This window comes from Pecten maximus, chromosome 3 (genome assembly GCF_902652985.1).
Source record: "Pecten maximus chromosome 3, xPecMax1.1, whole genome shotgun sequence".
NCBI classification, from domain to species: domain Eukaryota; kingdom Metazoa; phylum Mollusca; class Bivalvia; order Pectinida; family Pectinidae; genus Pecten; species Pecten maximus.
Genome location: NC_047017.1, coordinates 17116709 through 17142511, shown reverse-complemented (window position 1 = coordinate 17142511; position 25803 = coordinate 17116709). Strand labels below are relative to the sequence as shown.

General features: G+C 36.9%; 1 protein-coding gene across 1 annotated transcript; it reads right to left on the bottom strand.

Annotated features, from left to right (window-relative positions):
* Positions 1–7134: 7134 nt before the first annotated feature.
* On the bottom strand, positions 7135–18419 carry LOC117323385 (serine/threonine-protein phosphatase PP1-beta catalytic subunit). Its single transcript, XM_033878570.1, has 8 exons — positions 18344–18419; positions 16614–16745; positions 15398–15628; positions 14615–14719; positions 12128–12199; positions 11363–11514; positions 10815–10949; positions 7135–7937 (listed from the first exon to the last, which is right to left on the bottom strand). The coding sequence occupies exons 1-8, from the start codon at positions 18417–18419 to the stop codon at positions 7833–7835; spliced, it is 1008 nt and encodes a 335-aa protein (XP_033734461.1). The 3' UTR covers positions 7135–7832.
* Positions 18420–25803: the final 7384 nt, after the last annotated feature.

Below are 25803 nucleotides of genomic sequence, written 5' to 3'. Positions count from 1 at the left end.
CCCGATTTTATTGTATTTACACCAGATTCTTAGCGACACCAAACGGTGTCGGATAATTCCACGTTTTCATATAGTAGTGCGCTCTGGCCCTACACCAGACATGGTGACAGGGCCAGAGGAAACTCGGGCTAAGGCAACAGGAAAACTGTCCAAACGTCTAAACAAGTTTAATATATTATGGAGGAGTACAAATGTGCTCATGAAAGTCAACTTGCGATAACTTAAATCATTTTTAAGTGGCGGAAAGCTATGTGAAGGTTGGCCTTTAAGACTAGCTTTAAATCTATTGTATGATAACGTACAATTAGGGTGGCATTACAGCAATTGGTTTAAGATTTTTATATGTCTGAAATATGTGTTTTAAAAAGATTCTATCTTAATTGTATATAGTTAAGTGTTTTGGCATGTTGTGCTGTTGTTGAGTTACCACTGGAAAATTGTCCTTTATTTGAATTTCTGTGATGAGGGAGGGAGGACATTTATGTGATTGTGTTGACCGTTTTACCATGTAGTACGTACATCAGCTTGTGTTTTCTGCCAAGGTTCTACATGTTGGAGCTGCGATCCTTCAGCAAACATGCAACATGGCTGAACTTTTTGTTAGACCTGTGTGATATGTTGAGTTGTTATCCTCCCGACACTTATCTTTTAATTAACCCCGCCAGGTAGCGCCTGGCGTCATTGGTCTTCAAAAGTATATTATTATTATTATATTATGTAGTATGTGTTCGTACCCCGCTGTCGCCCGGCCTGTAGGACCCAATTTGTTATTCTTACCTGTAGTATGTTGTTACTCTTTGTATATGTTGTACATGTAGCAAATCAATTTCTTTTTTAAATTATCTACAAATTATTAGCACAAGTGGTTCATACTTGAAAAGTCAAAAAATTGGTATGTTGTTTATGATTGGGTGATTGAGAGATGTCATGATGGATGGAGCCCAGGGGCCCTGACAGGTACCAAGTACCGACCCACGACCTCCCTGGCACTGGTGTCAGTATATATACGTAGCTTTTAGTTGACGTCTCCGATTATTGTTTACAATATTTTTTTAATGCAAGCAAAAGTGATTTTAAATGTTGAGATTAAGTGTGACAAACTGATGTATTAAGATTCTCTTAACTTTTGTGAAATCCAGAAACATTTCTCTTCTCAACTGATTTCAGACGTTGTAGGATAAATCAGAAGTACTGGAACCTGAGGTAGTTGTCAACAGACATCTTGACCGTGTATTACAATGTCCTTTCAATGAGATTCTTGCTGGGTTCAGAAATATATTTAAAGATTTGGAAGCAAAATGTCAAGTAAACAGCATCAAATTAGAAATATAAAGGAATTCTTGTTTTGCTTTGGAGGGGAGGGGGATCCTTTTTACTGTGAAAATCATCTAAATGGAAAAAATGATATCTAGCTATAATGTAGTTATACATTTTGTATACTACATGCATATTGATGTGTTATGGGTATAAATGCGATGGTTATAACATTGTTAAAGAATTGTGTCCATTGTTACGATATCTATATATCTGGTACAAGAGATATTTGATACTAGTAGTGAGTGGATGTTGACAGTTTTACTAGCACTAATTACCCTGCCTATATAAAACCCGGTTGAACAGTTCCTAGTTGTAAGTGTATAAGGTACATGTGGGCTTCAGTTTGTCATATTTAATGGGTGAGTGGTTGAATATGGTGTACATCTTAAGTGTATAAGAACATCTTTTGCGGTACATTACAAAATTCATCATCTGTATATCATACATTGTCACCAATTTCAGTGTGAATGTCTTGTTTTATTTTGATACAATTCTATTATATCAAGATATTAAATTTGTTTTGTGTTATTTGTTTGTGTAAAGAAAGTTTACATATATACCATCAATACTAAGTTCAGGAGAAATTAACAAGGAGGTCATTATAGTGAACTATTCAAAATATGAAAAGCAGAAAAGATATGGAGGCAAGCACGGTCATCAAAGTAACAACTTGTCATAGCAGGAAAGGAACCACCTAGAAAACCAATAGAAAATATTCTGTCTCTCCTTGTGGTACCTTTAAAACTATAATAATGCAGGATAAATTTGAATCAGTTGAAAGCCATAGTCATTGTACACAGACTGGTATCAAAGTATTTGATAAAAAGACATGTGGGTCCTATATCAGGAATATATACTGTCAGAAAAATAACACTAGCTTGGTAGGGGGTAACTATTTCCAGTCCACTATATTTTCACGTGTGTTTACTGGAGGTAAAATTCTGTTATTTCTAGATGTTGAACAATTCTTGAATTGTCCATTATTCATGTACTTGTTTCGGACACTATAAGCACATCAAACGTGTTTTAGAGCTATCTCCTGAAGGAATGTAAACTCCATTACAACCATCAAACATGTTTTAGAGCTATCTCCTGAAGGAATGTAAACTCCATTACAACCATCAAACGTGTTTTAGAGCTATCTCCTGAAGGAATGTAAACTCCATTACAACCATCAAACGTGTTTTAGAGCTATCTCCTGAAGGAATGTAAACTCCATTACAACCATCAAACGTGTTTTAGACCAGTCTCCTGAAGGAATGTAAACTCCATTACAACCATCAAACATGTTTTAGAGCTATCTCCTGAAGGAATGTAAACTCCATTACAACCAACTACATGTAATTGGGACTATGAAAGGTTTTACTTTTCTGTGGCCAACTGACAACCTTTCAATTTTAAAGTGGGAATAGAAAATATATCCACAACTGAAAATTCTAGTTCCATAACTTGTCTATCATCCTTATATGAAGTTCACTTTGTGCCTTTTTACAAAACTTAAAGCATTTGTACTGTATTGAATGGCAGATCCAATACCAGGAATAATAGTATTTCTAATGTAACTTTTGTCATAATCACTCGTGTAGTCAGGTGAGTGATTCAGGCCCTCTTGTATACTAACAGCAGGGATCTGCATCAAATGTGAATGTAGGAGTTGTAGCTTTACTCATGAAAGACAAGAAGAGCTAATATCATGGCACTTAGTCTGGGAATGATGCTCTTTTGACACCCGAGAATGCTTATGCAGAGACTTTAAAGATGACTGTTTTCAAGGATATGTTGTTATCCCTTCATCTCATGAGTCATACATATTTCTAAACAGTACTTTCAATAAATTGGAAATGTTAATTAAATTTGGACCTGTGCCATCTTTAATATAATTAGCCTAGTATTGACTCCTTGTTGAGTTCTGATCAACTTTGTTTGACAATACCATAACAAAATGTTCACCAGCGAAAATATACCAAATTTGACCTTGACCTTTGGTCAGTTGTTTAATTCTGATCTTGCATCAGCATGTCATAACTAGAAAAGTTCTTTCAGAAAGTCATATTGCCCCTTTTTGGCCCTGCCCCTCATCCCCCGATGGTTGGCCCTATTTCTACAATTTTAATTCCCAACCACCTAGGGATGCAACCAGTCAAATATGAGTGATATCCATTGCTTAGTTCCAGACAAAAAGTCCTTAATAGCAATGTAGCTCTCTATTGGCCCCTTCCCTCAGCCCCACAATTTGTAGCTATTTGAATCCCCACCACCTAGGGATGGGACCAGTCAAATATGAATTCCCATCAACTAAAGATGCTACCAGTCATATATGAGCAATATCCGTCACTTAGTTCCAGAGAAGAATTCATTATAGCAAAATAGTCTATAGCTCCCATTTGGCTCGCCCATCAGCCCTAGGGGGACCTTGGACCAAGTGAGCTAATAATGTATGTCGTATGTATCATCCACAGCTACACAAATATGTGTTACATATATACACAACAGAAAATAGCACAGGCAGTTTACAGAAATATGTGTATTTTTGTTAATATTTTATAAAATATCTTCACAATTTATGGAACATATTTACCAAACAAACCTTGAAAAATGTGTTACAATTTGGATCTTCTTGTGTCATCACCCAAAATGTTTGTGTGTACACAAAACACATGCAAAAGAGATGTGTTTATCAGGCTACTCAATGTATAACAGGCAAGTTCTATAACAAAGTTTAAATACATATATCTAAGCCACCTTGCTATGATATCCAAACTGTTTTGTACACAATAGAAACAGTTGACAAATATATCAATGATTTCTCGACTGCTATCAGCAAGAAAAAGCTTCTAACTGGTGAACTTTAACCTGTAAATATGTATTCAATCGTTTGAAAAAAATTGAAAACGTTTTAGGCATATATTCTTTTGTCACAGTATATAAAATTCATAGCTTCAACAATGGGACCAAGAAATCCTAACATGTCCATAGTCGACATAAACCATAGATTGTGAGGCTTTGAAACATTTCCATTTTAAATCAGATTTATCAATCGGGTTGTGAGACTCCAGTACTGTTTTAATACTTTAATCTTTATTCAAATTGTAATCTTTTTTCTCAAAAAAAAAAAAAAAAAAATGAAAGAAAAGAAATGGTCATAGCTGATTCCAATTTGAACAGCAGGAAAACTAATGTATAAGACAACCTTAGTAATAGGACAGTATACAGCTCTAGTAATCATGACAGTAGCCGGTAATGAGCAGTGCTACTTAGCATTCTCCAGACGGTGTATTACGGGGTAAATAACAAGTCTCCGTCCATCTACATATTAATATACACATGTAACATCATCTGCACAGAGGCAAAAAAAAAGCATGTCACCATAAAATATTCTCAAACTCAAAAAGTCTCTCTTCATACAACTGTAGGTACATGTAAATCACACTATTCCTGCACATTATTTTCGCGAAATGTGTGCATTAAAATCTTAAACATTTAAGAGAAATCAGTTGCAAAGAATAACAAATTCTCTAATTTTTAACCAAAAAAAAAAAAAAAAAAAACCCAGATCAAAACAGATTTAAGATAAACAAAATAGCACACCACCTACAAATAAATAAACTAAAACATGTAACAAAGGGATTAGTATAATAAAGATTTCATGAGGCCAATAACAATCATCTACAGCCTTGCGTACAGTACATAAACTGAAAGGCTGGTCGCAGAACACAACAACAACACACACAAAACGTCTAGCTTATCCCAAACCACTGGTTACTTAATAATCATAAATACAAGAATCTGGGGTAATGATGGAGATGTGGCAATTTTTACTGCAGAGATCGACAACACTACCGGACATGTTCTCAGCAACTAGTTAAGTTTATTCCTGTAAAATGCTGCTTTTGAATTTGAGCTTATTTCAAGAACTTACAATTCCATCAGAGCTTAGAAATTCTGTATCTATTGAGACTTCAAATAATAAAACTGTTCAGAGCCTGTTTCTTGGTATTATAGACTCGCCAATACATGTACAGTTTAATCTCAATGTTATTTTATTAAACAATTATATTGAAGTCTGTAACACCAAGGCAAGATCCATGCTGCATTCATCTATGGAATTTCCTAAAATATTATTATTTCTTTATGTGTCTGCCTAAGCATTAGAATGATTTTTACATTTGGTCCCTTCCTCTGACCTTGACATTTTGGGTAACTAATGCAACAATTTGTATTGTCATTGTACATCAATAGAATAAATAGTTGTTAAGGGCATTCAGAAATTATTGCCCAAGAGAACTTATAACAGATGGACAATGTGAAAATGAAATTTCCTGTGATTTCACCTCAGGGGAATTCCTAAACAATGAAGAGCATTTGTACATTTCCTAGAAATTATTTATTTTAGAACTTCTCTATTGATACAAATGAAAAATATGATTGACAAATTAGTTCAGCTAAAAGTTCCCATCTCCACATTTTAGAAACAAAAGCTTTTGCAAATGAAATAACTTTCTATTACTTGGCCATTTTTTTTTTAAATATATACAGTATTTGAAAACTTATTTTGTTTTATCAAAACTAATGTAAAAATACTGGAATTAGTGTTAGGTAAATGGAAGGTTAACAGGCTGTCATGTCAATAATGACAGGAGTGCACATGGGTATCTGCTTATCACAGGAATTTTCATATTATGTTTCAAGTCAGCAGTCACCCTATTTAATATCATTATGATATTCCTTTAAAATAATTATCAGTTCTTTGTACTTGTGTTATGATTTATAGTAGCAACATTTAAGGCTTTTAAGACTCACAGAATGGCAGTTTTTGCAATACATACATATATATTAAAATCTTTGGCTATAATAAGGAAAGTATATGAAAATCTATGCTAAGGAGTACATGTGTGAATATGTTGATCAAGACTAACTCGGGACATACTTGGTATACACTGGACATGTCAATTTTTCAACCCATTATGTCTGTAGTGAAAATTACTGTTACATATGTAATATAGGAAAGAGAGCATGAAAAGGAAAGAACTACATTGTGGTGAAAAATCTTATGATGTATCAATATATACCACACAAGGAGTCCATGGTGTGGTATACAAATTACCACACAAGGAGTCCATGATGTGCTGTACAATATACCACACAAGGAGTCCATGTTGTGCTGTACAATATACCACACAAGGAGTCCATGTTGTGCTGTACAATATACCACACAAGGAGTCCATGTTGTGCTGTACAATATACCACACAAGGAGTCCATGTTGTGCTATACAATATACCACACAAGGAGTCCATGTTGTGCTGTACAATATACCACACAAGGAGTCCATGTAAGATGTACAATATACCACACAAGGAGTCCATGTTGTGCTGTACAATAAACCACACAAGGAGTCCATGTTGTGCTGTACAATATACCACACAAGGAGTCCATGTTGTGCTATACAATATTACAATATACCACACAAGGAGTCCATGTTGTGCTATACAATATACCACACAAGGAGTCCATGTTGTGCTGTACAATATACCACACAAGGAGTCCATGTTGTGCTGTACAATATACCACACAAGGAGTCCATGTTGTGCTATACAATATACCACACATGGAGTCCATGTTGTGCTATACAATATACCACACAAGGAGTCCATGTTGTGCTGTACAATATACCACACAAGGAGTCCATGTAAGATGTACAATATACCACACAAGGAGTCCATGTTGTGCTATACAATATACCACACAAGGAGTCCATGTATGATGTACAACATACCACACAAGGAGTCCAGAGTGAGCCACAATACCTAATGCTTTACTGTACTTATTGTATAAGACATACTAGTATACTAGTAAGTACCAAAACTTGAAAACACACACACACACACGCAAGCTCACCCACTTACCATCTCCCTCACCTACACACGTCTTCCTCTCATACACATGTACTCTGCACACTGCATAGATATATCTCCACACTCTCTAGTGCATACTATCTACATAAATCCTTTGTTCTTCTAACAGTGCATCAAAATAGCGCATCAGAGGGTGACAAAACTTTGCTATACAGGGGGATCTGTGGAGCTTTCCACTCGACTTTATATACACTGTTTTTAATCACAGATATCTCATTGCATTTTCAGGATGGTAAATCAGTTCTGTCTGTTTTTAAGTCAGTTGTCATATATTTTCTTTTTAACTTTTTTTTTTCTTGGTTTATATTCACATCATAAAAATACGAGCTGACAAAACAACTTGAGATGTTCCATAAAACTTAAGCTATATACACTGTCTACACAGAGGCAACTCCAGCGTTGGATGTCCTCTACCTGGCAGTCTATCATACACAACAGTGGTCAAGAAGAGCTGAACACTCTTTGAGATGAAACCTCCGTACACGATCTGCTGGCTCTTGCAGATGTTGATGTAAGTGTTTGGTATTTTTCACAACAGAAGGTTTCACCTTAAAGCGAGACAGCCATTTTCAGCAGGTGCTCCACCCTATCCTCGCCTATGATCATTTCTTCTTCGGTGGCTGTGGCCCCCTTGGGGGAGTCACTGGACGACCGGAATTCAAACCTCCATACTGGTACTTGGCTTTCTTTTCGGATGGCTTTAGAATCTGTGAAAACAAATATTGTCTTTCAAAAAAAAAAAAATTGCCTTTCAAATAAACAAGAGATCCCAGAGGGATCTTGGCGCCCACCATTGAATGATCTTTATAGGTTCCATGTCAGATTGATCTTTTCTCTACTTTTCCCTTCTTCTAAGTCTTACTAATCTGTGTAAATTCAGAAACAGCCCTCTAGATCTAGTACTTTTCAAACAAGGGGAACCTATATATAAAATTTAAGATTTAGCGATAATGGCTGTCTGTCAGCCATGTTGTTTTCCGATTGGTCCCAAAATGCAATACCAGGGACCAAGGGGAACCTACATATGAAATTTGAGAAAGATCCCTTCAGTACCTTCTGTACAATAGCGATAACAAACTTCAATTTTCAAAATCCAAGATGGCTGCCTGTCAGCCAGGTTGTTTTCTGACTGGTCTCAAAATCCAATATGTATAACTAGACACAGAGAGCAACCTACAAATGAAATTCAGAAAGATCCTTTCAGCAATTTCTGATAAATAGCGATAACAATCTTCAATTGTCAAAATCCAAGATGGCTGCCTGTCAGCCAGGTTGTTTTTCGATTGGTCTCAAAATGCAATATGCATAACTACGCACTGAGGGAAACCTACATATGAAATTTGAGAAAGATCCCTTCAGTACTTTCTCAGAAATAGCGATAACAAACTTCAATTGTCAAAATCCAAGATGACTGCCTGTCGGCCATGTTGTTTTCCGAATAGTCTCAAAATGCAATATGCATAACTAGGCACAGAGGGGAACCTACATATGAAATTTCAGAAAGATCCCTTCAGTACTTTCTGAGAAATAGTGATAACAAACTTCAATTGTCAAAATCCAAGATGGCTGCCTGTCGGCCATGTTGTTTTCAGATTAGTCTCAAAATGCAATATGCATAACTAGACACAGAGGGCAACCTACAAATGAAATTCAGAAAGATCCTTTCAGCAATTTCTGATAAATAGCGATAACAATCTTCAATTGTCAAAATCCAAGATGGCTGCCTGTCGGCCATGTTGTTTTTCGATTGGTCTCAAAATGCAATATGCATAACTACGCACCGAGGGAAACCTACATATGAAATTTGAGAAAGATCCCTTCAGTACTTTCTGAGAAATAGCGATAACAAACTTCAATTGTCAAAATCCAAGATGACTGCCTGTCGGCCATGTTGTTTTCCGAATAGTCTCAAAATGCAATATGCATAACTAGGCACAGAGGGGAACCTACATATGAAATTTCAGAAAGATCCCTTCAGTACTTTCTGAGAAATAGTGATAACAAACTTCAATTGTCAAAATCCAAAATGGCTGCCTGTCGGCCATATTGTTTTCAGATTAGTCTCAAAATGCAATATGCATAACTAGGCACCGAGGGAAACCTACATATGAAATTTCAGAAAGATCCCTTCATAAGTATCTGAGAAATAGCGATAACAAACTTCAATTGTCAAAATCCAAGATGGCTGCCTGTCGGCCATGTTGTTTTCCAATTGGTCTCAAAACGCAATATGCATAACTACGCACTGAGGGAAACCTACATATGAAATTTGAGAAAGATCCCTTCATAAGTTTCTGAGAAATAGCGATAACAAACTTCAATTGTCAAAATCCAAGATGGCTGCCTGTCGGCCATGTTGTTTTCCGATTGGTCTAAAAATGCAATATGCATAACTAGGCACCAAGGGGAATCTACATATGAAATTTGAGAAAGATCCCTTCAGTACTTTCTTAGAAATAGCGATAACAATCTTCAATTGTCAAATTCCAAGATGGCTGCCTGTCGGCCATGTTGTTTTCCGATTGGTCTCAAAATGCAATATGCATAACTAGGCACCAAGGGGAATCTACATATGAAATTTGAGAAAGATCTCTTCAGTGCTTTCTCAGAAATAGCGATAACAAACTTCAATTGTCAAAATCCAAGATGGCTGCCTGTCGGCCATGTTGTTTTCCGATTGGTCACAAAATGCAATATGCATAACTAGGCACCAAGGGGAGTCTACATATGAAATTTGAGAAAGATCCCTTCAGTACTTTCTCAGAAATAGCGATAACAAACTTCAATTATCAAAATCCAAGATGGCTGCCTGTCGGCCATGTTGTTTTCCGATTGGTCTCAAAATGCAATATGCATAACTAGGCACCAAGGGAAGCCTACATATGAAATTTGAGAAAGATCCCTTCAGTACTTTCTCAGAAATAGTGATAACAAACTTCAATTGTCAAAATCCAAGATGGCTGCCTGTCGGCCATGTTGTTTTCCGATTGGTCTCAAAATGCAATATGCATAACTAGGCACCAAGGGGAACCCACATATGAAATTTGGGAAAGATCCCTTCAGTACTCTCTGAGGATTAGCGATAACAAGAATTGTTTACGGACGGACGGACGGACGGAGGGACGGACGGACGACGGACCACGGACGCAGGGCGATTTGAATAGCCCACCATCTGATGATGGTGGGCTAAAAAACCAAACTATATATGCTTATATTATCAAATACACCGGGTATTACTTAAGCAATGCATGTCCCATACTGGCCCCTTGCTAAAAATAGTAACAAGGGCCTTGACCTTGACCCCAAATCCCCTAAACTCGAACTTGTCCCAAGATATTATCATGGCCCTTTATCAATGTGTTGAGATTTTATCGGTAAGGATATAACTATTGTAAATTCACATTAGGATCTAACAATATTTACAATGGTATGGGCATGTGTCTGCATATTCTTTGAAATGAATTAGAAACTAAGAATGTAAGATCCATCCTGATCATATATATTATACTGAGTTAAACATATCATTCCTTACATCGGTCCGTCTGACTATGGACGAAAACTTCTGGGTAATCCCTACTACATACCTGGAAGGAGCACATCAATGTCTCATCCACAGACATCATGCCTCCTGCGTTGTCAAACTCCCCACAGTAGTTTGGTGCTGAAAATAGGGTCACTAACTGTCTTTTGGCAAAAAACTCATATCCATCTTCCACAACCTAAAACGAAGTACAAAGATTAAGGATGTTCTTCTGCATCAATCTATTATTTACTTAAACAAGCTGTTAACCAAGAATATAACTGCAAATCTTTTAACAGTGATCCTTTACATGAAATACTTTTTATAGATATATATCACCCATTCTAGCAGGTCAATTATCACATATTGTGACCAAAGTTGTTAAGCCTCACCAAATAATTTGGAATCAGTATTTTGTCAAATTATAATTCTAAAGAACTGAAAATTAATTTGGTGTGGCCTTACCAAACTTGTTTTATTCATTATTACCAAAAATAATATTATGGCCCATACAGGCAGGCATGAAGGAATGTACTGGTGACTGAGTTTCAGAAGCTAAGACAATACAATTGAGACAATAAAAAATTTTTAAGGAGAAATACAGATACTCACTTGATGTGCACGACAGATCAAGTCCAGGTCATGGCGATTAAGAAACTTGCTAACAACATCTGCTCCAAACGTAAAGGACACACCACGGTCATTCTCTCCCCAGCCCTGGACGTCTTTGTCTGGGTCGGACCACAACAGGTCACACAGCAAGCCTACATAATACAGCATTGTAGGTGTAATTATCTTAATGTGTTATTATCTTAATGAATGTGTTATCTGAATGTGTTATCTTAATGAATGTGTTATTATCTTAATGAATGTGTTATCTGAATGTGTTATCTTAATGAATGTGTTATTATCTTAATGAATGTGTTATTATCTTAATGAATGTGTTATTATCTTAATGAATGTGTTATTATCTTAATGAATGTGCTATTATCTTAATGAATGTGTTATTATCTTAATGAATGTGTTATCTTAATGAATATGTTATCTTAATGAATGTGTTATTATCTTAATGAATGTGTTATCTGAATGTGTTATCTTAATGAATGTGTTATTATCTTAATGAATGTGTTATTATCTTAATGAATGTGTTATTATCTTAATGAATGTGTTATCTTAATGAATATGTTATCTTAATGAATGTGCTATTATCTTAATGAATGTGTTATTATCTTAGTGAATGCGTTATTATCTTACTGAATATATTAAATTGCTATCCTGTACTGACATAATGTATATAAGCATTAAACAAAAAAGTTCCAGTTTCAGGCAGATAAAGTTGAAAACATTTAAGATTCTTGTAACTGTGTAAAAGGTTACCTGTGTCGGGTACATCAGTAGGACGCATAATTCTGCGGATCTGTTCCATAGACTGTAGATCTGGTGATAGACCTGTATCAAACAGACACTAGTATTCAGGTCACACCAATTTTTATGAGCATTTTGCTTCGTTTTTTATGCCAGAGAAATGAAAAGTGTACAATAATTTTGTCAGAAGCATATTACCTTGAATCTTTTACAGTTTGTTTACCATATATCTTGGATATAAACTTCTTATAATACCTATATTGATGTATTTCCAAAAACAAGAGATCCCAGAGGGATCTTGGCGCCCACCATTGAATGATCTTCATAGGTTCCATGTCAGATTGATCTTTTCTCTACTTTTCCCTTCCTCTAAGTCTTACTAATCTGTGTAAATTAAGAAACAGCCCTCTATAGCTAGTACTTTTCAAACAAGGGGAACCTATATATAAAATTTAAGATTTAGCGATAATGGCTGTCTGTCGACCATGTTGTTTTTGGATTGGTCCCAATATGCAAAACTAGGCACTGAGGGGAACCTACATATGAAATTTGAGAAAGATCCCTTCCGTACTTTATGAGAATTAGCGATAACAAACTTCAATTGTCAAAATCCAAGATGGCTGCCTGTCGGCCATGTTGTTTTCTGATTAGTCTCAAAATGCAATATGCATAACTAGGCACCGAGGGGAACCTAAATATGAAATTTGAGAAAGATCCCTTCAGTGCTTTCTGAGAAATAGCGATAACAAACTTCAATTGTCAAAATCCAAGATGGCTGCCTGTCGGCCATATTGTTTTCCGATTGGTCTCAAAATGCAATATGCATAACTAAGTACCAAGGGGAACATACCTATGAAATTTGAGAAAGATCCCTTTAGTACTTTCTGAGAAATAGCGATAACAAACTTCAATTGTCAATAACCAAGATGGCTACCTGTCGGCCATGTTGTTTTCTGATTGGTCTCAAAATGCAATATGCATAACTAGGCACCAAGAGGAACCTACATATGAAATTTGAGAAAGATCCCTTCAGTACTTTCTGAGAAATAGCGATAACAAACTTCAATTGTCAATATCCAAGATGGCTACCTGTCGGCCATGTTGTTTTCTGATTGGTCTCAAAATGCAATATGCATAACTAGGCACCGAGGGGAACATGTGTATGAAATTTGAGAAAGATCCCTTCATTACTTTCTGAGAAATAGCGATAACAAACTTCAGTTGTCAAAATCCAAGATGGCTGCCTGTCTGCCATGTTGTTTTCCGATTGGTCTCAAAATGCAATATGCATAACTAGGCACCAAGAGAAACCTACATATGAAATTTGAGAAAGATCCCTTCAGTACTTTCTCAGAAATAGCAATAACAAACTTCAATTGTCAAAATCCAAGATGGCTGCCTGTCGGCCATGTTGTTTTCCGATTGGTCTCAAAATGCAATATGCATAACTAGGCACCAAGAGGAACCTACATATGAAATTTGAGAAAGATCCCTTCAGTACTTTCTGAGCAATAGCGATAACAAACTTCAAATGTCAATATCCAAGATGGCTACCTGTCGGCCATGTTGTTTTCCGATTGGTCTCAAAATGCAATATGCATAACTAAGCACCAAGGGGATCCTACATATGAAATTTGAAAAAGAGCCCTTCAGTACTTTCTGAGAAATAGCGATAACAAACTTCAATTGTCAAAATCCAAGATGGCTGCCTGTCGGCCATGTTGTTTTCCGATTGTTCTCAAAATGCAATATGCATAACTAGGACCCAAGAGGAACCTACATATGAAATTTGAGAAAGATCTCTTCAGTACTTTCTGAGAAATAGCGATAACAAACTTCAATTGTCAAAATCCAAGATGGCTGCCTGTCGGCCATGTTGTTTTCCGATTGGTCTCAAAATGCAATATGCATAACTAGGCACCAAGGGGATCCTACATATGAAATTTGAGAAAGATCCCTTCAGTACTTTCTGAGAAATAGCGATAACAAACTTCAATTGTCTAAATCCAAGATGGCTGCCTGTCGGCCATGTTGTTTTCCGATTGGTCTCAAAATACAATATGCATAACTAGGAACCAAGAGGAACCTACATATGAAATTTGAGAAAGATCCCTTCAGTACTTTCTGAGAATTAGCGATAACAAGAATTGTTTACGGACGGACGGACGGACGGAGGGACGGACGGACGGACGGACGGAGGGACGGACGACGGACCACGGACGCAGGGCGATTTGAATAGCCCACCATCTGATGATGGTGGGCTAAAAATATCGCAAACTGAATGGATTGGAGAATAATACCTGACCATCTAATATAATTATCATTATCATATATATCAATATTTTAAACACTTTGGAAGATCCATGAGAAATTTTATTTCAACAATGCTGAAGGTTGTTATTTTTTCAGATTTCTAACAGAATTAGTTCAGTACCCCCAGTACTGGCCTACATGTCCATCTAACGCTATTTTATAATTTAGATAATTGGTTTTACATACCACCGTGACAACAGAATATTTTTTCATCAATAATGGCTGCTATCGGTAAACAGTTGAAGCAATCTGTAAATGTCTTCCACAGCTTCACATTAAATCTTCTTTTGCCTGAAACATAAAATTGCAATAAATTCACTCCCTTAACTAAATATATACTACAAACAGTTATATTTCTCTCAAAAAAGACCAAATTGTTTCTACATTGTTTATACAGTTATCATACTTCTTCAACATACATACTATCAAGATAAATTAAGATATGAAAATGATGCATGAATTTGAATTATGGGTAGTTATGAATACAAATCAAAATTTCTTAAGTTAAGTAAAACTAAAGATTGTACATATTTTTCATTTTGGATCATGTTAGAGTTGTATGTATGATATACTCCCAAATTGTGGTGATCCCTGTGTATGTATGATATACTCCCAAATTGTGGTTTTGATCCACCTCAGGATGTTGTACTTCAAACGTAACTCAATTAGTTCGGTTATAAATGATATACTGTATAGTTAAAGTGATGTTACCCCAGAAAAATACTTATTTTTCTAACGACTTTGTTCTGACTTGGCTAGGGAGAAATTATCCTTAGTTCAACCTGTAGACTGATTGTCATGAGTCATGGGCAGTGGGTCACTCGAACTTGTCCAAAATATTATTTACCCCCCGGTTTATTACCCCCCGGTTTCACCATAGGGGACTAATATTTATAATAGATAATAACTTCCGTCAGAAATTATCAATGATGACAACAATACATGTCCAATGTCTACATTATTACTTACATTCATCATAAAATCCATATATTCTGTTGATACTTGCACATTCATGGTTTCCACGTAAAAGAAAGAAATTCTCTGGGTATTTAATTTTGTAAGCGAGAAGTAAGCAAATCGTTTCCAAGGATTGTTTTCCTCTGTCTACATAATCGCCTAGAAACAGATAGTTGGATTCTGGGGGAAAGCCACCATACTCAAACAGTCGCAGTAGGTCTGTGTATTGTCCGTGGATGTCACCTGGAAAAAGAGATTCTCCATAAATACACAAATATGCTGTATAACAAATATTGTCAATTTTACTAGTTTGTGACTGAGGTTAGACAGATTGACAGATTTTTAACTACCAGGTAGGAAATTAGTTGTTTCCTATGATATGACAAGTCATTTAAAATGTCATAATAAAAAGGATAAATATATGCAAAGAATTTGAAGAATGCACAGATGATCAATATGTAACAGATCAGGTGAAGCTATACCCCAAGCATAAAGTTCCAGTGACAAGAAATGTAAGAGATAGAGTCTGGACATTTTTTTCTTTGATGTGAATTGGCTAAAGGTTAAAATATTGGTTGGAGTGACCTACATTTGATACAGGACTTACTGCCTCACTAAGCCAGGTGAACCCATACCCAAAGTATAAAATTCCAGTGAAAAGTAGTGTAGAAGATAAGAGCCAAGACAATTTATTTTTGATGTAGGTCAAAGATCAAAATGTAGGTCAGAGTGACCTACATTTGTTATGTGACACATCGCTTCCAACATGGTGAACCCATACCCCAGGTAGGAAGATCCAGTGACAGGTAATGTAGATAAGAGCCCAGACAATTAAACAAAAGGATTGAGATGGACACAAAGCAAAACTAAAGCCGCAGCCCCCCCCCCCCCCTCCCCTCCTCCGTTTCGTTTCAGCTGGGGGGGGGGGGGGGGGGGGGGGGGGGGGGGGACTGTTAAGTTAGAATCTTATATCATTCTTTTGCATAGTCCATAACTAAAAATATGCAGCACCTTTCAAGTGTCATTGACATCTGACACTTGCCTGTTATATATAATTAGCTCTTGTACAACATGTACAGGTGACACATCAATAATAGATAGGGGATGGGTGCAAACATATATCTTATAAAATTACTGTGCAACTCATATCTGCCATGCAGACAAAGGGATGCCCCTTTAAACACTGAATCAAAATGACCTGAGGTTTATCATTGTGAATTATACAAACCACATATTTTCAATGGTGCCTCTAGCTCTAGTAGGATGGGCTGACTGAGGAAGATTTCTCGTGACTTCAGGCACAATCCCCTCACTTCAGCCTCCGTCATTTGAACAGTTTTTCCTGGTCTGCATCCTCGAACTGTATGAGAAACCAAAGATGTTAGAACATATTGCTATATATACCACTTTCATCAGATGAAGTACAGTATTATCAAAATATTATAAGACATATGGAGGATCTCATATGTATATGACTTATTACATATGACTTACTGGGTACATATATGATTTAATGTGTTTCATATTATCATAAGCTCAACCAATGCATGCTAAAATAAATAACACATTTGTTAATATCTAAACACGAAAATTATTTCAAAATGTTTTTATCAATTACTGCATATAAATTAATGAATCCATTCTGCATTATAAACATAATGGCTGTATGGCAAAGAATATATCTGTGAAAAGGAGCTGCCATATAATATCTTTCATAAATGCCAACTTATATGTCTATGCAGTTTAAACATGTGAAGCTTTTTAAAAGTTGTAACTCATGTAACCAGGTGAACTTGTTATGCAATATCACTGGCGTATTCATTACTCATATTCTGCATATGCTATCAATGATCGTTTCACGTATCATTAATGTACATGTATGCCAAAAAATACATTCGTATATTGCAGGTTCCTGTTTTTACGGGATACTGCTGTCAATGAAATGTGTGGATGATGAACCAGTTCCATCTCCCATCATGACTTATCATGATCAGCTGCACTTGTTACAGAAATTTTAAGGCATCATGACATTCCTCATCAGTGGTCTTAATTTAAGACATTGTTAACAATTGAGTTGGTGACAGGGTGATAATAAGACTATTATATACATGTACTTTGGTTGAATGAAAGCATTAAACAGTTGATCTAGAACTCGGCCTGTTTTCATGCCTGGATGAAATCAATGCTTAGGCTGTCATTTGGTGAGTAATAATTACATAACTATCACTTCGTTGTGATAAATTAAATGATATGATGAGGTGCAGTTGTAAAGAAAATTATGTTTGATAAAACGAACAATAACAGAATCACATGCATATTGACATATTTATGGTCGGCCTATGATTTAAATGAACGTAAACATAATCTTAAAAGTTAACATGAACGAAGTTGGTCATGGTGTTATCAATGTTTACAATAGAAATATTGAGGGGCGGAACACACAACAAGAAAATGTACATAGGAAATATTTGTCTACTCTATAGTTCGATGATTGTGTTGATCCAGAATTGGATCAGTCAATGCACCAAATCAAAGGCTAATGCCTGTATCTGGTATCCGATACAATTCTGACAGCGGAATCTCGACTACACTGATGATAGGGTGGTGTGTTGTTTTCCAAAAATAGATATGATGAGCTGCAGCTGTAAACAAACTTCTACGTCAGGCCTTTTGAAAAATGAATGGAATGTCGTATATATCAATACATGTTTAAATGTCATCCTAATTGAACAAGAAGCTACACTTAGAGCAGGACTAATTTCATCACGGTGTTGTCAACAACAAAATGCATTTCGAGGCGGGACGAAAAGAAACAGGAAGAAAAAGTGCCCGGGTACAAAAATCACTAAATAACATCATAATGTCCAATTTTGCTATACATGTATCAGTGGAACAGATCGATGAGCCACATGAAACGATCTTTAAATCAGTGTAAGTTCCCTTGTAACGTTAAACTACCTTCCAAAAGGCGCGATATCAAGCTATCGACGTTCAACTCGGTCTCCGCCATCTTGACTATTTCTCGTGACGTCATCAATCTTGCTCAACCATGATGACCTCGAAAGATATTTTTGGGGCCCTCACATCATGTACATATATAGAAAGTATCAAAATAACTGGATATCACGCAACACAGACAATGTGATTTATAGACAATGCTTATAATCATCATACAATGAATGCAATCTTTTTGTTTTGGTATGTTTCAATTTACAAATGAACTAAAACACATGCATGCTTTTTAGTCTGCATTGTTGTGGTTGCAACGGTTTGTACAATAATATTGTACCTAAATATTACGTACGCAATGCTAAAACGATCTAAAAGCGAAAGTAAATTCTTTGTTTGTGATTGACACGAACTGGTTTCTCTGAATTCTAATGGACGTTGTGCATGGTAAACTTTTCAATTTTCTATTTTCTTCTCAAGTTGCACCAGTGGGATTTATAAATTTCGGGATGCAGTTCCAAATTAAAGATGGCCGCAATGACCGCCATCTTGAAAACCCAGTTATGAAATACAATGTATTCAGAAATCTCCGTGCGATTGTTATTATCATCTTGTCCCCGTTTAACCCATTGGGTTAGAATCATAGTTTGGCAATTGTTTGTATGTATTCTTTATTGTTTTTCTACAATTTCACGAGTATGATCCATATGATCATGGAATCACCCTGATCAAAATGTTATTTTTAACCAGTCAAAAATCCTTTTGTAAATGCACGGTTATACTCCGGCCATTTCAGCATATATATTACACATTTAAACTAGTCTTAATTCAGTTCATGTAGCGGTATTTAGATGAAACCTTCTGCGTATGATCCGGCGAGATAGTTGTGTTCATGCGTTGTTATTTTCCGGGTCTGTACGAAATCCAACATGACCAATGTGGCCGCCATCTTGGGGGGAAAATCAAATCTCGAGAATAAGAAGTTTATATAAAATTATTAGGCCTAGCAGGTCCCCGTGTAGAACAGCACTATTTAAAGTTATTTGGGCGGATCACAGCAGAAGGTTATGCGCTATATTTAGATTCACCGTACGGGATAAAAATATATGTGTAGTCCTTTTTTATAAACAAAAAATGCTTGAGAATATCAATTGCTCGAAATGGAAAACATTCACATGCATAGCCAGATATTACGGCTACTTCTAAGACTTTTGGAGCGATGATAGTGACATATCGCTTCAAAACACGAATGGCGCGCCTCTATATTGGTATGCTATTCAGTGTTCGGAGTTTCATGTTATATAATTTTTCGAAGAAGACATTTTTTTCATTGTATTTTTTATTAGTTATTTGACGATTATGTATAATATACCACAACATAAAACATTGTGATTGACCTAGAAATATCGAAATATAAACCAACAAGTATGTGAGGAATCTAAAAATAAATTTATCTCGTGACTTCCACATACGTAATCAGTAGCCTACAGCAGTCGTGACCTGGGACGACCCTGTCGTGACCTGGGACGACCCTTTCGTGACCTGGGACGACCCTGTCGTGACCTGGGACGACCCTTTCGTGACCTGGGACGACCCTGTCGTGACTAGCCCAGTACCGCCGATAGATGGAGATTAGAATTTTGAAGAATGTTGTGTTTATCTCTCTGAAAACGTCTCTGATTAAAGTGTAGTATATTTCTGGTTGTGAGACTATTGAGCAGAATTGTCGCGATCAGAAATACAGAGTAAATCCTAGTGTCTGTCACAGAGGACAAGAATTTACCTTCCAATGGTAGCGTCACGCCTCCCCACTTCATCATAATCATTGCGATTGATGGTTGTCATTATTAAAAAGAAGATGATTGAGTTTTGAAAGGTAGCATTATGCATTCAAGTGTAATATTGCGTTTGTACTTCGGCACCGTCAGGATATCGTTGCACCTCTGGGTAGCATAACGCATTCAAGCGTACTTTTGCACCTTTAGAGGTAGCATAATTCCTGCAAGCAAACATTTGCAACTTTGGGTAGTACAACACCTTCAAGCTTTCTTTTGCAACATTGGGAGACATAACGCCATCAAGTGTACTTTTGTAACTTTGAGTAACATAACGCCTTCGAGCTTTCTTTTACAGTTAGAGGTAGCATAACGCCTTCAAGTGTTCTTTTACAGTTAGAGGTAGCATAACGCTTTCAAGTGTTCTTTTACAGTTAGAGGTAGCATAACGCCTTCAAGTGTACTTCACAACTTTGGGTAGCATAACGCATTCAAGCGTACTTTTGCACCTTTTGGTAGCATAACGCCTTCAAGTGTACTTTTGCACCTTTGGGAAGAATAACGCATTCAAGCGTGTTTTTGCAACTTTGGGTAGCATAACGCCTTCAAGAGTGCTTTTGTATCTTTGGGAAGCATAACATCTTCAAGCATACTTTTGTAACTTTGGGTAACATAACGCCTTCAAGCGTTCTTTTACGGTTGGAGGTAGCATGACGCCTCCAAGTCTACTTTTGCACCTTTGGGTAGCATAACGCCTTCAAGTGTACTTTCACACCTTTATAGGTAGTATGTGCCTTCAAAACATGTTAGTGTACTTTCATACCTTAATAGGTAGTATATCGCCTTCAAGTGTACTTTGAACCTTTGGGTAGCATTGCACATTAAAATATTCTATTGCATCTTGTAACATCGCGTCTGTACATGTGGGGTAGCATAACACCTTAAAGTATCCTACTGCACCTGTAGAGCAGCGTTGCACCTTCAGGTGTGCTACTGTACCTGTGATGATATCACATTTACGTGTACTTTTACACGTAGCACCATTTGATGCATTCAGGGATAATATCAAGTTTTACAGACGATATAAAGAGAAGAGTCTGGGCAAGAATTAAGATGTGTGCTCTGAAAAGTCGAAATTGCATTCATCTAGTACGAAAAGGCACACCGCTACCCCTAAAGGTGAAATATTACCCTTGATGGCAAGATGCTGCTGTCTCTATAGATGAAGTATTTGTCCTAATGGCACAATGCTGTGATCTCTGAAAACAAATACTTACTTGACGGCAAGATGGTGTTGCTATCTCTAATAACGAAATTTTACCCCTGAGTGCAAGGTGTGCCAAAACAAAATTTTACCCCTTATGCTATAATCTCTAATAACGAAATTTTACCCCTGATGGTAAGATGCTATAATCTCTAATAACGAAATTTTACCCCTGATGGCAAGGTGTGCCAAAACACAATTTTATCCCAGATTTCAAAATGCTGTTATCAGTAATTATTACCTTATTACCTGTGATGGCAGTACAATATGCAATGCAATATCATCACTATCCCTGTATGGACTAAGGTAACTCCAACAGTGTACTTGTTCCCCTAACTAAGTCTATGAGCAACATGTTATTCCTGAACCCTCCATAATACCAGATAATTACTAGAAATGAAATCCTGGACAGGTGGACATGATGTGTTTTTAGCTCACCTGGTCCGAAGGACCAAGGTGAGCTTACGCCATACCGTGGCGTCGGTCCGTCAACAATTGACTTATTTGACTTCTTCATAACCGCTTATCAAAATTTGAACAAATTTGGTCAGAAGCATCCCTATGGATAGGAGACTCAAAATTGCACAAATGATGGGGCTGACCCCCTGGGGGCCTCTGGGGCGGGGCCAAAAGGGGTCAATTTGGTGCTATTGATATAAACGACTTCTTCTCTGAAACCGAGCAATGGCTATTGCTCACATTTGCCTGGTAGCATCACTATGGGGTGGGGATTCAAAATTGTACAAATGATGGGGCTGACCCCCAGGGGCCTGAGGGCGGGGCCAAATGTGGTTAATCGGGCTATATTGATATAAACGACTTCTTCTCTGAAACCGAGCAATGGCTATTGCTCATATTTGCCTGGTAGCATCACTATGGAGTGGGGATTCAAAATTGTACAAATGATGGGGCTGACCCCCAGGGGCCAAATGTGGTAAATCCGGCTATATTGATATAAACGACTTCTTCTCTGGAACCAAGCAATGGATATCTCTCATATTTGACTGGTAGCATCACCTGGGGAAGGAATTGGAAATTGTACAAATGACGGGGCTGACCCCCTGGGACTTGAGAGGCGGGGCAAAAAGGGGCCAATTTGGCTAAATTGATAAACAACTTTTTCTCTGAAACTAAGCAATGGATATCACTCATATTTGCCTGGTAGCATCCGTATGGGGTGGGGATTCAAAATTGTACAAATGTTGGTGTTGACCCGGGCCGCCAGGGGGCTGAAGGGTGGGGCCAAAAGGGGTCAATTTGGCTAAATTTATATAAACAACTTATTCTCTGAAAACTTAGCAATGGTTTGACTGGTAGCATCCTTTTGGGGTAGGGATTCAAAATTGTATAAAGGAAGGAGCCGACCCCCCGGGGAGCAGAGGGCACGGGTCAAAAGGGGTCAATTGGTTTAAACAACTTCTTTTCTGAAACTAAGCAATGGATATCACTCACATTTATGTGGTAGCATCCCTATGGGGTTGTGCCAAAAGTAATTTCATGGATTAATGCACTTTTTGGCATTTTTAGGATTAAAATAAAACCAATGCACATGTACATGTACCCATATCAAATGCTTATGATATATATTGACATAGCAATACCAGCGACAAATATACTTAAGCATCATTCTTGTTTCATATCTCATGAAACCAGGTGAGTGATACAGGCCCTCTGGGCCTCTTGTTTTTTGCTGGTTTTTTTGCTGTTTTTTTTTTCAAAACAGATTAAATGAACAAGGAAAACACAACTTTTGTTTCATACACATTTTATTTTTTTTCAAGTTTTCTAATAATATTTCCATATTAATAATTTACATATTAGATAATATGTATAGAATTATGTATATATATTGTATATAATATTATGGGTATTGGGCAAATATTAACAAATTAAAAAACAAATGTACAATACCAGTACATACACATAGCATTAGACAATGTTTTTTAGCAACAACATCACATATGCAACAGAAAAAAAAAGAAAAAAAAAGATTGACAGAAAATTGAAATATACCAATCCTCAACACTGCACACATATGTGCAACGACAGATAACATCACAGCTTTTGGCTGAATTGAGAACAGAGTCGAAATAAATTGGAGTGTCTCACAAACCTTATAGTAGGGATGAAATGCCCAAAAAGTATTGTAATATACAGGAAGTATCACTATAGCAACTCCCATGCAACTATTACTGTAAATATCACCTATTGGTCTCAGAAAATTTGATATCCATCATGCAAAAAAGTTTTGTTCAAATACTCTACCAAAATGTAAAATAATTAACTAACCTAGGATTTTCAAATCGCCAGTGAAATATGTGCAACATCTGGAGACGACCTTTGCCAGGTGACATGACCTTGGATAGAATGACCCCCCTTTGACCCCAGAACAGCACCTTCTACCCTGACTTATTAAATTCATTATGCAGTACGAAAAAATCATCTCGCATAATCACTACACCTGTGTAAGGACTTTAATCTTACAAATAGTGTAGTTCATGACTATCACAAAACACTGTGCTGTAACCATTTATGTATATACATTTGTATATTGGGTTAATCTGAGGGTCATTAGGAAACATTTTCAAATTTCAAATGTAGCCAAAGCTTAAGTCTAAATAACTTGAAATCTTCATTGGAACACAGGAGGAAAACACTGACTATAATGTCATTACTTTGACAAAATCTTGTCTGAAATAAAAAGACATCATATAATTTACCCTTATTGATTCTTACCAAGATAAAGCCTGCAAATTATTTATGTTTTCTAAAGAATTGAGTTGTACTGTTGTTCCTGTTATCAAGGTAAGAGTTATTTCCCTTATCAAGGTATTTTACCTTTCATTTTGATGCTGTGCATTTATTATTCCTGCAGATCATAGTTTGGCTCCTGCATTTTTTGGTTATCATTTTATTTTCAGATAATTAAATTTCAAACAAATTTTATTGTACAAAATGCTTTCCAAATAAAGATAGCAGATAACGCTTCAGTATAAGAAGTCAAATACTAGCATCGTTTATCTCGCCATATTTTTAGATTAATAGATATATATTGATTATGTTAGACAGTTTGGGGGATATTCTCTTTAGAAAGTTTAAATATAACACATCTTTAAGAGAACAAATCCTCAAACTGTAAGAAGAAACTTTTTTCTTATTTTTTTTTTTACACAATTTGAATATGCTCAGTACCATGGATGGATGGTAATATTATTATGAAATCTACCCAGATTAACCCAACCCAGCAGAGATAGTACAGCTTTCTCTGTCCAGATTAACAGTACAGCCTTCTCTAGACAGACTAACAGTACAGCTTTCTCTGTCCAGATTAACAGTACAGCTTTCTCTAGCCAGACTAACAGTACAGCTTTCTCTGGCCAGACTAACAGTACAGCCTTCTCTTGCCAGACTAACAGTACAGCTTTCTCTGGCCAGACTAACAGTACAGCTTTCTCTAGTCAGACTAACAGTACAGCTTTCTCTGGCCAGACTGACAGTATAGCTTTCTCTAGTCAGACTAACAGTACAGCTTTCTCTGGCCAGACTGACAGTACAGCTTTCTCTGGCAAGACTAACAGTACAGCTTTCTCTGGCCAGACTGACAGTATAGCTTTCTCTGGCCAGACTAACAGTACAGCTTTCTCTGGCCAGACTAACAGTACAGCTTTCTCTGGCCAGACTGACAGTATAGCTTTCTCTGGCCAGACTAACAGTACAGCTTTCTCTGGCCAGACTAACAGTACAGCTTTCTCTGACCAGACTAACAGTACAGCTTTCTCTGGCCAGACTAACAGTACAGCTTTCTCTGGCCAGACTGACAGTATAGCTTTCTCTGGCCAGACTAACAGTACAGCTTTCTCTGACCAGACTAACAGTACAGCTTTCTCTGGCCAGACTAACAGTGTAGTCTTTCTCTGGCCAGACTAACAGTACAGCTTTCTCTAGTCAGACTAACAGTACAGCTTTCTCTGGCCAGACTGACAGTATAGCTTTCTCTGGCCAGACTAACAGTACAGCTTTCTCTGACCAGACTAACAGTACAGCTTTCTCTGGCCAGACTAACAGTGTAGTCTTTCTCTGGCCAGACTAACAGTACAGCTTTCTCTGACCAGACTAACAGTACAGCTTTCTCTGGCCAGACTAACAGTGTAGTCTTTCTCTGGCCAGACTAACAGTACAGCTTTCTCTGGCCAGACTAACAGTACAGCTTTCTCTAGCCCAGACTAACAGTACAGCTTTCTCTGGCCAGACTAACAGTACAGCTTTCTCTGGCCAGACTAACAGTACAGCCTTTCTATGCCCAGACTAACAGTACAGCTTTCTCTGGCCAGACTAACAGTACAGCTTTCTCTGCCCAGACTAACAGTACAGCTTTCTCTAGCCAGACTAACAGTACAGCCTTCTCTGGCCAGACTAACAGTACAGCTTTC